At 34.7% G+C, this 13,230-nt stretch overlaps 1 protein-coding gene across 1 annotated transcript in view; it reads left to right on the top strand.

Annotated features, from left to right (window-relative positions):
* Nucleotides 1-353: 353 nt before the first annotated feature.
* Nucleotides 354-13,230, top strand: part of Fkbp14 (peptidyl-prolyl cis-trans isomerase Fkb14) — a 36,838-nt gene continuing 23,961 nt past the window's right edge. Inside the window, exon 1 of the mRNA XM_088030824.1 lies at nucleotides 354-665. Within this exon, the coding sequence (XP_087886950.1) occupies nucleotides 469-665 (197 nt within the window). The 5' untranslated portion in view covers nucleotides 354-468. The remainder of the gene's footprint in view (nucleotides 666-13,230) is intronic.

Here is a 13,230-nt window from a genome sequence, read left to right as displayed (position 1 = left end):
ACACATAAATCAGTTTACCGCAAAGTATGTCCACTTGTTTACCAGTTTTGACAGATAAAACCGCGGGAAAACGCGTAGGAAACATCCGGACCACCTGTACATGTCTGAAGAAAACCTGTCGCGATTGGGTTTTTCCTCTATTATTTTTCCGCGTGATAGTTATGAAAGTGACGACTCATTCCTCACGCGTCATTTCCGAAGAAAACCCATCTCCCCATCTCCCTCTCTTATTTTTTCATCGTCCAACTTTCGCCCAACTCTTGAACATCGCGGTAGATCTAGGCCACACACGCAATCACGTGTACTCGACAGCCAATCAGCGCCAGACCTGTGGCTTTCGAATCGTCCGTCTCGCTCCCTCCGTACCGCGAAAACAAAAACAGAACAGTGACGTTCCGTAACATCGTGGCAGTCTCGTGGCGGCCTTCTTGATCGTTCATTCAGCAGTGCAGTGTTGTTAGTCGCGTCATGTTCAAGTTCACGTTCGTCGCGTTGGCCGTTGCGGCCAGTCTAGTCGCCTGCGATGACAAAAAAAATGACACGAAAGAACTTAAAATCGACGTAATTAGCGTGCCGGACGGATGTGAAGTTAAGTCGAAAAGCGGTGATATGTTGACGATGCACTACACGGGGACGTTGACAGATGGGACGAAATTTGACTCCAGGTAGGACCGATTTTCACCAAATTCCACTAAACTTGTTTTCGAGGCTTTTTCACGGTTATCGGTGGTTGGCCATGAAACCGATACCCTTTTGTTTACTTTTATCAGCCGGACCCTCGAAATGTGATAGTTGTTTTATCGCGGCCGCCTTGACGACATTTTTAACCAATCAAAATTTCGCCTGGTTATAGTTTTTACGTCACGTCAATTAGTTTACGTATATTATTATTGCCACGTCTTCTGCAAACTGGTTAGTAGAAAATTGGACGGATGAGTGTTAATTGCGCGTGCTTTTGTCAGGTGACGGTTAATTGGTCTAGTTAACAAACGGGGCATTAATTCAAGTTCGCCAACTTTACAAAAAAAAACTCACATTTCGATTTGTTTCGTAATTTTATTAGAAAAATGCCGCTGGTTTGGAAAGGTTAACACGGTTCGGCGATAATGCGAACGTTCTGAATTTTAATATGTCAATTAGCGAGATGCGCTATGTAGGTTAGTTTGGCAAGAAGTTAATTAAGTGTGCGATTTTATGGCATTTGCGGTTATTGGTTCGTAAAATGCTCAGTTTCCCCGATGCGATTATTCAATTGTAGTGCTAAAAGAGTCTAAATGTAAAAGTAGATATCTCTTGTATACCATGAATAAATAAGACAGTCGAGAAAATGGGAAAAAGTTGTTATAATTTATAATGAACATCGTTGTTATATTTGTTCAACAATAAGAAAATAATTGTTTCTTTTATGGTTTATGCACCTGGATCTACCTACGTGTAATTAAACGTTTTAGTAACAGTTGGCGATGATAATGTAAGAGATCTACGTGTCCTGTTTTATTTATCCTGAACGTTCATTTATTTTTATTACGCACAGTTGATTTGTCTGAAATTTTTGGTCTAAAATGAAAAATTACTTGTGGCTCGATTTTAGTGCTCAATATCTCGGAAACTATTAGGAATATTGTAAAACCGTTTGCGCCATCGGTTTTCTCGCGATTTTTTACATAAAAAATAGTTCTTAGATTTTTCAAAAGTCGAAAGTTTTTCGCGAAAATTCATGACTAAAACTATGTCAAATTTCTGATATCGATATCTCGCTTATTTTTATTATTTATTTTTATTTATTTTATTTATTTATTATTATTTTTAACTTGCGTTATTATACATCATTTTACGCAGAATTTTTCGCAGATTCCAAATCTGGGATTTAAAGTCAGATCAGACATCAGATAACTGAGTTATGGTCGATCAAAGTTGCGGATAGTTGATTTTCATTTTCCCTAATTTTTCCCAATTTTTAAAGTTAAATATCTCGGAAACTATTTGAGATATTGAGATGCGGTTTGCGCCATTGTTTTTCTCGGCTCATTTTACGTTAGAAAATGATCTCAAAAGCCCGAAATTCGATAGTCGATTTTTCGCGAAAAAAAAATCCGACTCAAACGATGAAAATTTTTCATTTTTTTTATTTTTGGCCATAGCTTGTAAACTATTTGTCCCATCGATTTCAAATTTGGCAAGTAGATAGATCTCAAGCTCTTTTTACGATTGATGTAAACACAAAGGTATTAAACGTTGTTTTCACCTTGAAAACAATGATTGAAAATAATGATTGAAAATTGCCCTAAAATGACCTTTTTAAACAGTTTTTGGGCAATGCCTCGTTTATCTATTAAACAAATTTAACTTATTTGGGCTCATTTTATGCAGAATGTTACGCTGAATCCAAAACCACAAGAATTTTTAATTTTCGTCAAAAAATAACTGAGTTATGGCCGTTTGAATTTTTGGTTTGTCGCCAGATGGCCAAATTTTTGAAGGTTCTAAACAATTCGAGCTCAGTATCTCGGAAACTATTAGAAATATTGGGAAACCGTTTGCGCCATTGTTTTTTTCGCAATTTTTTACATAAAAAACAGTTCTTAAATTTTCCAAAAGTCAAAAGTTGCAGTTTTTCGCGAAAATTTATGACTAAAAATACGCCAAATTTCTAATATCGATATCTCGCTGATTTTTTAGAGACAGTGATTGAAAATCACTCCAAAATGACCTCTTTAAAGCAGTTTTTGGCCAATACCTTGTTTATTTATCGAAACTGAACTTTAGTCTTGTCAGGCGATGCGGCGCTTTCAGTTTTTAGTTGACAGAAATTAATTAATTAAATTAAGTCGGAAATTAATTCGAGAAATTAGCTCGTATTGATCCTGAGTAAAAACGAGAGCATCTGAAATCCGAATCAATAAAAAAATGACTTAAATTTACAGTTTTTGCTACGAATTAACCGTTGCTATTTATAGCATTTGATAAGATTTGACAATCGAATTTTGTTATCGCCATCTGGCACAGACAACTGTTTGGTTTGCTGGTCAAAACTCGCTAATCACTTCCTCCCATTTCATGTTCTTCTCTGCTACTACTTCTTTGGGCATTTCTTTTCCTTCAGATCTGATTCTTCTTACTTGGATTTTTGCTTTCGAATTTGTTCCATGTTATTGCAAATGCGCTGTTTATTCAAGCGTAGAGAGAATATTTCATAGACAAACATATTGGAAATCGCAACGTTTTAACTAATTAGAAGGTGCATTAAAACTGTGTTCGCATTTCAGGTGACACTTTACTAGATTGATAAAGCGTCAGTCAATATTGAACTAAATTGTATTGGAATTAATGAACTATTCTACCCGCATTTTTAAATTATTTAGAACTCACACTAATTCCATCGGTGTTTTCTTCGCTCTTTCAAAGGACCACGAATTCGTTTAATTACCCGTTACTGACTGAAATAACGAACGAACTTTAAAAAACATCTCCAAACGTCGAAACTACCATTTTGTTGAAATTCAAGTCGGTTTTAAGTTTGTTAGTCGTGGCGACAAAGTTGCTCAATTTAGTTCTGCCCTCGAAGTTATCTATGAGAGGAATTAGAAACAGTGACGGAAAGCCCTTAAGATTGGAATCAGAGCTCGCAGTTCGCATCGATTTCATTAAAAATATTGCCTGACTTTAGGCAGGTTTACGCCGAAATATTACTAGAATTTTGTTTGCTAAGAATTCAGAGTCAAAAATTTTATTTGTTCGAAATAAAAAATTATATGGAAATTTTTTTCGCTTATTTTTGGAGCAAACTGAAGTTATTGGGGCTCATTTTACGCAGAATTTCGCGCAGATTCCAGATCCGCGCTCCAAATCGCCGTACGCATATTTACATTATTCAGCCCAAATCAATTTTTCATTAGAGGGAACCAAGCTTCTGAGAATTGAATGCAAATATTTTCGCGAATTCATAAACATTTTTTCTCTCGATTCCAGCGTACAGAACAAGATTGTTTCGTTTTTCCACTGCCCCACAGTAACAAATTATCATATTATAATTCGTAAACAACAAAACTGTGTAAATTCTCCTATAAATGCATAATTCAACGCTGTTTTATGCAAATTATCTTTGTCAAACACGTATTATTGTTTGCGCACCTAAGAATACACAGCGTATCTATTTGCTCTAAATTGTTAGAACTCTTATCGAATACCTCCGATTTTTACCTGAAAAAGAAGTTAAATAAACACCGGCGACCCACTAAGCCAAATTGATCGTGAGAACACTCGTTGAGCTACGAATTAATTTAATTAATTAATAAAATTAGTTAATTAACACTTTTGTTGCAATTTATACGTGAAAACAACCAAACTGGAAATTAAGTTTTTATTGTAAATTAGATTCGTTTGTTATAACTCGGGATAACAGTGGAATTAATATTTGATATTCCCTAGTCATCCTAAAACGTCATGAATACACAATATTTAGTGTTGATGCGGATTATTCATGACACTAATAGCTTCGTTTATTGTTGCAGTTTCATGGAAACCTTAGTTTCTCGCTAAAACCACCGAAATGTCCGGAATCTATTTTAAATTTAATGCGGTGAATTTAGGTCGTAATGATTGTGCGGAATTTTTCGGAATTCTGAATTTAGCGTCTCTGTGTTATCTTATCATTTGAGGGAAAATGATAAATGTGTTTTTCCGTGTTGAAAAAGAGTAAACTGAAATATTGTAGAGAAGCGAGATACATATTTTTGAATAATTAGAGTTTTCGCCGCATAATCAATCACCTCATTGCGCCCATTCGCCCCATCGCGTTGAAAAAAGATTAACAGTCCGTCCCATGAATCCGTCACTTGTCCGAATTCCCGTTTTTCATCATTCCCGAACACGTATTAATCCCAGCGTCCCGAAATGAATAAATATGACCAAATTCGAAAGCGCGTTCGCGTCATCATGGGACAAATCACAATTTGCATGGAAACGACGCAGGTAACACAAAAAAATAAATATTCATCCACCCATAAAGTCGCAGACCTGCCGTTATCAGATTATCCCGAACGGGAGATGCAGGACCGGACAAAGGTGGCCTTAGGCCGCTTTCCGCCCATTTGCGGCGAAATTCAGTTTTTGACCGGGATGATGAACTCCGGGCCCGGAAAACTCGTACGTTAATAATTTAACGGTGATGTATCACGATTAGTCGGACGGGGATTATGTAACTGTCTGTTTGCAATTTATTCTTTCGGGGATGGCGGATTTGGTTGGGCGAGTTTATTGCGTTTTGGTAATTCGGGTCTTAGCTAGATGATGCGTGAATTGTTGCTGTTATTTTAGGATGAAGACGGACGAGGGAGGATATTTATTTTTCTTCGTTTTATCCGGGGGGTGTTTACTTTAGGTTAGCTGCGAAATTTAAATTTCGAGGGGTCGTAAACGTAGGAATAAGGAAGAATTTGTCCCCGAAATTCGCGAAAAAATTTCGATGCAATTTTTCAATTTTTTTGTTTTTTGAGAGATCTAGTGTCGTGTTTTATTTATCCTGTACGTTCATTTATTTTTATTATGCACGGTTGATGAGAAATTTTTGGTCTAAAATGAAAAATGGCTCGATTTTGGTGCTCAATTTCTCGGAAACTACAAGGTGTTTATAAATGTTTCTAGCATCAAGGGTGGCTATGAATTGTCAAAGAAATTTGCCGCTCCTTACAAATGTGGGTTTAGATTTTTCAACTGACATTTGCAGTTAAACTCAATTAAGAGCAAAGTTAATTTTGACCAAAAAAACTGTTCCAATTTTGCTTTGAAACCAGAAAATCAAAAACTTGGACACAAAATCGTAACTGAAACGTCGTTGACATAAATGACATTTTAAGTGTAGTTAAACATAGTTATATTTACTATGAAAACAAAGCGGCAAAATAGTACATTGCAGAAATTCTAGAGCCGCCCTTGATGCTAGAAACATTTATAGACACCCTGTATTAGAAATATTGGGAAACCGGTTGCGTCATCGTTTTTCTCGCGATTTTTTACATAAAAAATTGTTCTTAGATTTGCCAAAAGTCGAAAGTTGCAAATTTTCTATACCAAACTTCTGATTTCGATATCCCGCTTATTTTTTAGAGTAAACTTAAGTTATTATACATCAGTGTACGCAGAATTTTCCGCAGATTCCAAATCTGGGATTTAAATTCAGATCCGGCAACAAATAACTGAGTTATGGCCGATCAAAGTTTCGGATAGTTGATTTTCATTTTTTCTCATTTTTCCCAATTTTCAAAGTTAAATATCTCGGAAACTATTAGAGATATTGAGATGCGGTTTGCGCCATCGTATTTCTCGGCCCATTTTACGTTAGAAAAAGTGCTTAAAGGCCCAAAATTCGATAGTCGATTTTTCGCGAAAAAAAATTGCGACTCAAACGATGAAAATTTTTAATTTTTTTTAATTTTTGGCCATAACTCGCAAACTATTTGTCCTATAGATCTCAAATTTGGCCAGTAGATAGATTTTGAGCTCCTCTTTCGACTGATGAAAATTCAATGCTATTAAACGTCATTTTTATTTTGAAAACATTGATTGAAAATCACCCTAAAATGATGTTTTCAAAACAGTTTTTTTCCAATACCTCATTTATTTATTTAGCAAACTCAACAAATTTGGGTCTCATTTTACGCAGAATTTCACGCTGAATCTAAAAATATGATATTTTTTAAAATTTGGCAATAAATAACCGAGTTATGGCCGTTTGAAATTTTGGGTTGTCGCCAGAGGGTCAAATTTTCGAAGGTTCGAAACAATTCATGCTCGATATCTCGGAAACTATTACAGGTATTGGAATGCGGTTTGCGGCATCGTTTTTCTCGCGATTTTTTACATAAGAAATCGTTTTTAGATTTTCCAATAGTCGAAAGTTGCAGTTTTTCGCGAAAATTCATGACTAAAACTATGCCAAACTTCAGAAATCGATATCTCACTTGTTTTCGGAGTAAAATTGAATTATTATAGCTCATTTTACGGTGATTCTAAGTCCGGACCTGAAATTTACAAACAATTAAATTACGAGCGATCAAAAATTCGGATATTGAATTTTGAGTTGGAAATTTTCAAAGCTCAAATCTCCGAAACACCAAAAGATTTTGAGAAACGCTTTTCACCATCGTTTCTAGGATGTAGACGGACGAGACGGATATTTACTTTCCCTCGTTTTATCCAGAGGGTGTTTACTTTAAGTTCTCTCCGAAACTTAAATTTCGAGAGCTCGTAAACGCAGTTTGATAAGAAACAAAGAATTTGTCCCCCCGATAGTCACCTATCTACCACCTGAGTTATTTACAACTCGGTCGTTTCGAAAGATGCATAAACTTCGCGGTAAAAATTCCTTCAAACTTTCATGTCCCCGTAAAACGTGCGGCAGTAAAACCGCAAAAAACTCAAAACCGCGCCTTCCCACAAAGACAAGTTTAATTGAAACTAGCCTCACTTCACTTTCTTCAAAACAAAACGCGATTTAATTAAACCTAGGAATTTTTCATTCCCCTTTTGTTCGTCGCAAATTAACCTCGAGCCATAAAATCGCCAGTTTCAACTCCACGCTAAATTTTTCACGTGCTAGCAAGCCACACACGCTAACTGTACAAATAGCGGTTCCACTATCGATGAATTAGAGCAGTGCTGTATGCACGGGTCCATTGTGAAGTTCAATGACGGGTAACGGAAGGTACCGCCACCTGGGGCGCCTGCAAACGACGCTAAAAACCCTCGTTGAAAAAATTAAGAAAAACCGAGTTAATTCCGCTCGAATTTCCACCCTCTGGAGTTGAGGGTGACGAGCACTCTTGTGCAATTCCGCTAAAACATCGCATTTCGCATCAGACATGTGTATGTACATATTGAGCTTGAAAGTTTAATTGCGCGATGGAATTAAAACCGCGGTTTGAAGAAAACGCTCGCTAGAACTGGCACCAGGAGGGGAGCTGGGGCACTGGAGCCAATAAACATTTCGTGGCTGCCACTACATCCCTCATTAAAATCTCAGGCGCGGGATTTCGAATTTTTTCACCTTCTGCTGGCTTTATAGTTTGGGAACTTTTAGGCCCAATAAGTGCATTAAATCAATTAGTGGATTATTCCGGTTGAGGGATTAAGATTCTGGATCGATAATCTCCAGTTTTGACTTTTCAATTTCTATCGGGAAACGAATTCGGCAAATTATCCCTAAATTCCCGTGGGCACTTGCACATCCTCGCGTCTAGACGGAAAAATTAAACAGACCTTTCCGCGTTTAATTGACTGAAAACAACAATAAAGCATTTTCTTCCGCATACATTTGGTTTGTGAGACAACAGCAAACGTGGAAATTACATAAAGAAAAACAAGCGAGACGTGTTTGCACAATACGGCCTGAAAAACGATGAATATGCCGACGTTACAGGAAAACCCCATTACATTTCCCTGGCGGCAACTTACAAATCCTGAAAGGACGAGTTGTAAAGTAGGCCATGACAGATTGAAATATTCTGGTGGTGGGGTGGCCGGTCTGCCGGAAAAAATATAAATAACAAGGGTGTAATGAGCTCGGTTTCGAAGGGATAAATTGCGACCAGAACATTATAAATTTGGTTTTGGCCAACGCAATGGTCGTAAAAAAGGGATTTTTGGAGTGCGGGGGAGGGTGAGGGATGGAGGAATGGAGAGGGGAGTTTATCCTTTCAATGGGGGTAATCGTGACGGAAGGATTGACAGCGGTGAGGCGAGAAAAAATTGTCTAATGGATCTAAATGATTCTATTGCTTATTTTTAATTAGACAACAAATTTACGACAAATAATCAATAAAAAGTATAAAATCTAATAAAATAATTAATCCACTTATTCAAGTTTTCAAAACCATTCGTTCGTTCTACAAATAAAAAATTCTAAAAATTTAAATTCTTGTTCTAACATTCTCTAATTTAGTTCACTGAATAAATACTTCTAAAGGAAGAAGTCAACCAAATTTCACTACTTTAGGGTTAAAACTGTTGGATCTAAAGAATTTATTAGAAAATTTTAGATTTTGAGTTCCACCCACATTTGACAATCCTAAAATTCTTAATTCTCTTAATTCCTATTATGATTCTAAAATTTTTGCTTTTTTTTATTTTTTGGGATTTTAGCCAGACAATGAACAAGTTAAAAATAGCAATATTTCCAAATTTCAATGCCCTAGCATTTAAACTGCCAACATTACACATCCGAATAGAAAATATTGAAAATTTTTGGCTCGACTTGTAAGAGAAATTTCTAAAATTCGTCCCTGTGGGTCGAAAAATTTGGGATTTGCTTCAGACAGCCACGAAGTTGCAAATAGTAGTGTCTCCGAATTTCAATGATCTAGCTTTAAAATTGACAAAATTACACGTCCGAATAGAAAATATTGGAAATTTTTAGTTTGTCTTGTTAATAAAAATTTCTAAAATCCGTTCCTGTGGCTCGAAAAATTTGGGATTTGGAACAGACAGTCAACAAGTTGAAAATAGTACTCTCACCAAATTTTATTGCCCTGATATCAAAATTAACAAATATACACGTTCAAATGGGAAATATTGGAAATTTTTGACTCGTCTCGAAAATTTCAAGTTCTTCCTAGAAATAAAAAATTCTAAAATTCGCAATTCGTGATCTAAAATTCTGTAATTTAGTGCACTTAATAAACGTTTCTAAAGTAACAAGTCCACCAAATTTGATAACGGTAGCGTTAAAATTGCGGCGTTTAAAAGGTGTTTTAGAAAATTTTGTCAGTTCTTCCTTGAACTAACAAAGATATCTCTAAGTCCTGACCTGATCAAACACAACGGGATTCAGATTTAGAATCATCGAAATACTTTCCATTGCTGCAAAATTTGTTGACTATTGCAATGTATCCATAAAATCCAAAATTAACTTTAGAATCTCAATTAAAATTCTGTTACATCATGTCCACTCCACATATTTCCGCATATTTCCATTTTAGACTGCTTGTTTCCCATTTAGTACACCCTTAATATCCGTCTACCACCCCCATTTCAAGCATAAACAGGCTCTTAATTAAACTGTCGTGTATCATTATTGTCCCATCGAAAACTTTTGTCCTCATTTACAATTCCATATGGCTTTACGCAACTCGGGCACAAATTCGGTTCTATTTTTACCCCCATAAGTAGGTGCTAATTTTAATTACTTTTTTATTCCAGCCTCGTTGCTATCAAAACAGTCACTAATTGAAAACAAACATTGAATTTCGAAAAATTACAATTTTCGACAAAACAAGTGTCCAGCAAACTGATTGTAAAGAAGCTTTTTATTTCGCCGATTCTGTCTATAAAAGCAGCTCAACTAAACTTTGTCTCTATTATGTCCATATTGATTTCTGGCGTCGTTTTATTTTAGAAATTTAGCTCTCAACGAACCTGGCGTCAGACACTTTCTTCGTGTTTTTCCCAGACTTCAACTCTGCCCCATCATTGTACTTAGAGTAAATATAAACACGTCGGGCAATCTATTTAATATGTATAGCGGACGATAACAAGTCAATTTCGTTTCCGGTCCCGGCGTGCGTTCCCTCTCGTCATGTTATCTTGTAAATTTGTTAAATTTGTAAGCTAAACATATATTTATTCATGGATTGGGTTGGTTGCGAGTTTAGATTGCATGCGCACCGACTGGATCCGGGACGCTTAATTCCGGTACTATATGGTATATCCGGAATTCCCGGAGCCCGATAATGTACGGGACCTGTGGGAAATACGGGCGATCCGTCAAAATGCCCCATGGTTCCCGATAATGCACTCAGTTGACGCCGTCATTGTCATAATTTAAATGACACGAGCGTTATCTAATGTACCGGGTGGTTCGCGGAAATAATACGGGAAGTTGAATTTTTTCCCGCTCTCTCGAATAGAGAATTCTTAATCTGAGAGGTTTTTTAGAATTCTATGTTATTTCGGCATTACCAAAAGAAGGAATTAAAAATGTAAAATTTTAAATTTGCAAATTTTACAAATTTTTATTTCTCGGAAGGGATTGAAATTCAATTATTTTTAGTTCCGTAAATTCGACAATTTTAACACAAATTCTGTCAAATTCAGTGGACTTTCAAGGCATTTATGAAGTGTACTAAATTTCAGAATTTTAGATCACGAATTGCAAATTTTAGAAATTTTTGTTTTTTAGAAGAACTCAAAATACCTACAATTTTTTTTAAAACATCTGGAAATTTATCAATTTTGATACTAATTCTGTCAAAATTGGTGGACTTGTTATGTAAGAGACGTTTATCAATTGTACTAAATTACAGAATTTTAGATCACGAATTACCAATTTTAGAATTTTTCATTTCTAGGAAGAACTCAAATTTTGAAATTTTTTAAATATTTTTGAAATTGGACGATTTTGACGCTAAAGTGATCAAATTTGGTGGACTCGTTAGTTTAGAAGCGTTTATAGTGTGTACTCAATTACAGAATTTTAGATTACGAATTAGGAATTTTTGAATTTTTATTTTTCGGAATGGCTCGAAATTATCATTTTTCTAATAAATGCTGTAAATTCAACAATTTTGGCACTAATTTTGTCAAATTTAGTGGACACATTACCTAAGAAGCGTTTATGAAGTGAACAAATTACAGATTTTTAGATCACGAATTGTAAAATTTAGAAATTTTTATTTCTCGGAAGGACTTGATTTTTCTTAAATTCTGTAAATTCGACAATTTTGACGCTAATTTTGTCAAATTCGGCAGACTTGTTTCTTAAGAGGCGTTTATGAAGTGTACTAGATTACAGAACTTTAGATTACGAATTACGAATTTTAAAAATTTTTATTCCTAGGAAGAACTTGAATTTTAAAATTTTCTAAAACATCTAAATTCGACAATTTTTAAGTTAAAGTGATCAAATTTGGTAGACTTGTTACTTTAGAAACGTTTATTGAGTGTACAAAATTACAGAATTTTAGATCACGAATTGCGAATTTTAGAAATTGTCATTTTTCGGAAAGATTCGATTTTTTTTGAAATTTTGTAAGTTCGACAATTTTGGCGCTAATTTTGTCATATTTGGCAGACTTGTTCCTCAAAAGGCGTTTATGAAGTGTACTAGATTACAGAATTTTAGATTACGAATTTTAGAAATTTTCATTCCTAGGAAGAACTTGAATTTTAAAATTTTCTAAAATATCTTCTAAATTCGACAATTTTTACGTTAAAGTGATCAAATTTGGTAGACTTGTTACTTTAGAAACGTTTATTGAGTGTACAAAATTACAGAATTTTAGATCACGAATTGCGAATTTTAGAAATTGTCATTTTTCGGAAAGATTCGATTTTTTTTGAAATTTTGTAAGTTCGACAATTTTGACGCTAATTTTGTCAAATTTGGCAGACTTGTTTCTCAAAAGGCGTTTATGAAGTGTACTAGATTACAGAATTTTAGATTACGAATTTTAGAAATTTTCATTCCTAGGAAGAACTTGAATTTTAAAATTTTCTAAAATATCTTCTAAATTCGACAATTTTTACGTTAAAGTGATCAAATTTGGTAGACTTGTTACTTTAGAAACGTTTATTGAGTGTACAAAATTACAGAATTTTAGATCACGAATTACGAATTTTAGAAATTGTCATTTTTCGGAAAGATTCGATTTTTTTTGAAATTTTGTAAGTTCGACAATTTTGGCGCTAATTTTGTCATATTTGGCAGACTTGTTCCTCAAAAGGCGTTTATGAAGTGTACTAGATTACAGAATTTTAGATTACGAATTTTAGAAATTTTCATTCTTAGGAAGAACTTGAATTTTAAAATTTTCTAAAATATCTTCTAAATTCGACAATTTTTACGTTAAAGTGATCAAATTTGGTAGACTTGTTACTTTAGAAACGTTTATTGAGTGTACAAAATTACAGAATTTTAGATCACGAATTGCGAATTTTAGAAATTGTCATTTTTCGGAAAGATTCGATTTTTTTTGAAATTTTGTAAGTTCGACAATTTTGGCGCTAATTTTGTCATATTTGGCAGACTTGTTCCTCAAAAGGCGTTTATGAAGTGTACTAGATTACAGAATTTTAGATTACGAATTTTAGAAATTTTCATTCCTAGGATGAACTTGAATTTTAAAATTTTCTAAAATATCTTCTAAATTCGACAATTTTTACGTTAAAGTGATCAAATTTGGTAGACTTGTTACTTTAGAAACGTTTATTGAGTGTACAAAATTACAGAATTTTAGA

Source organism: Gnatocerus cornutus, chromosome 2 (assembly GCF_029298725.1).
Source record: "Gnatocerus cornutus isolate USDA-ARS CGAHR chromosome 2, icGnaCorn1.1, whole genome shotgun sequence".
Classification (NCBI taxonomy): Eukaryota; Metazoa; Arthropoda; class Insecta; order Coleoptera; family Tenebrionidae; genus Gnatocerus; species Gnatocerus cornutus.
This window is presented reverse-complemented; position numbering and strand designations above follow the sequence as displayed.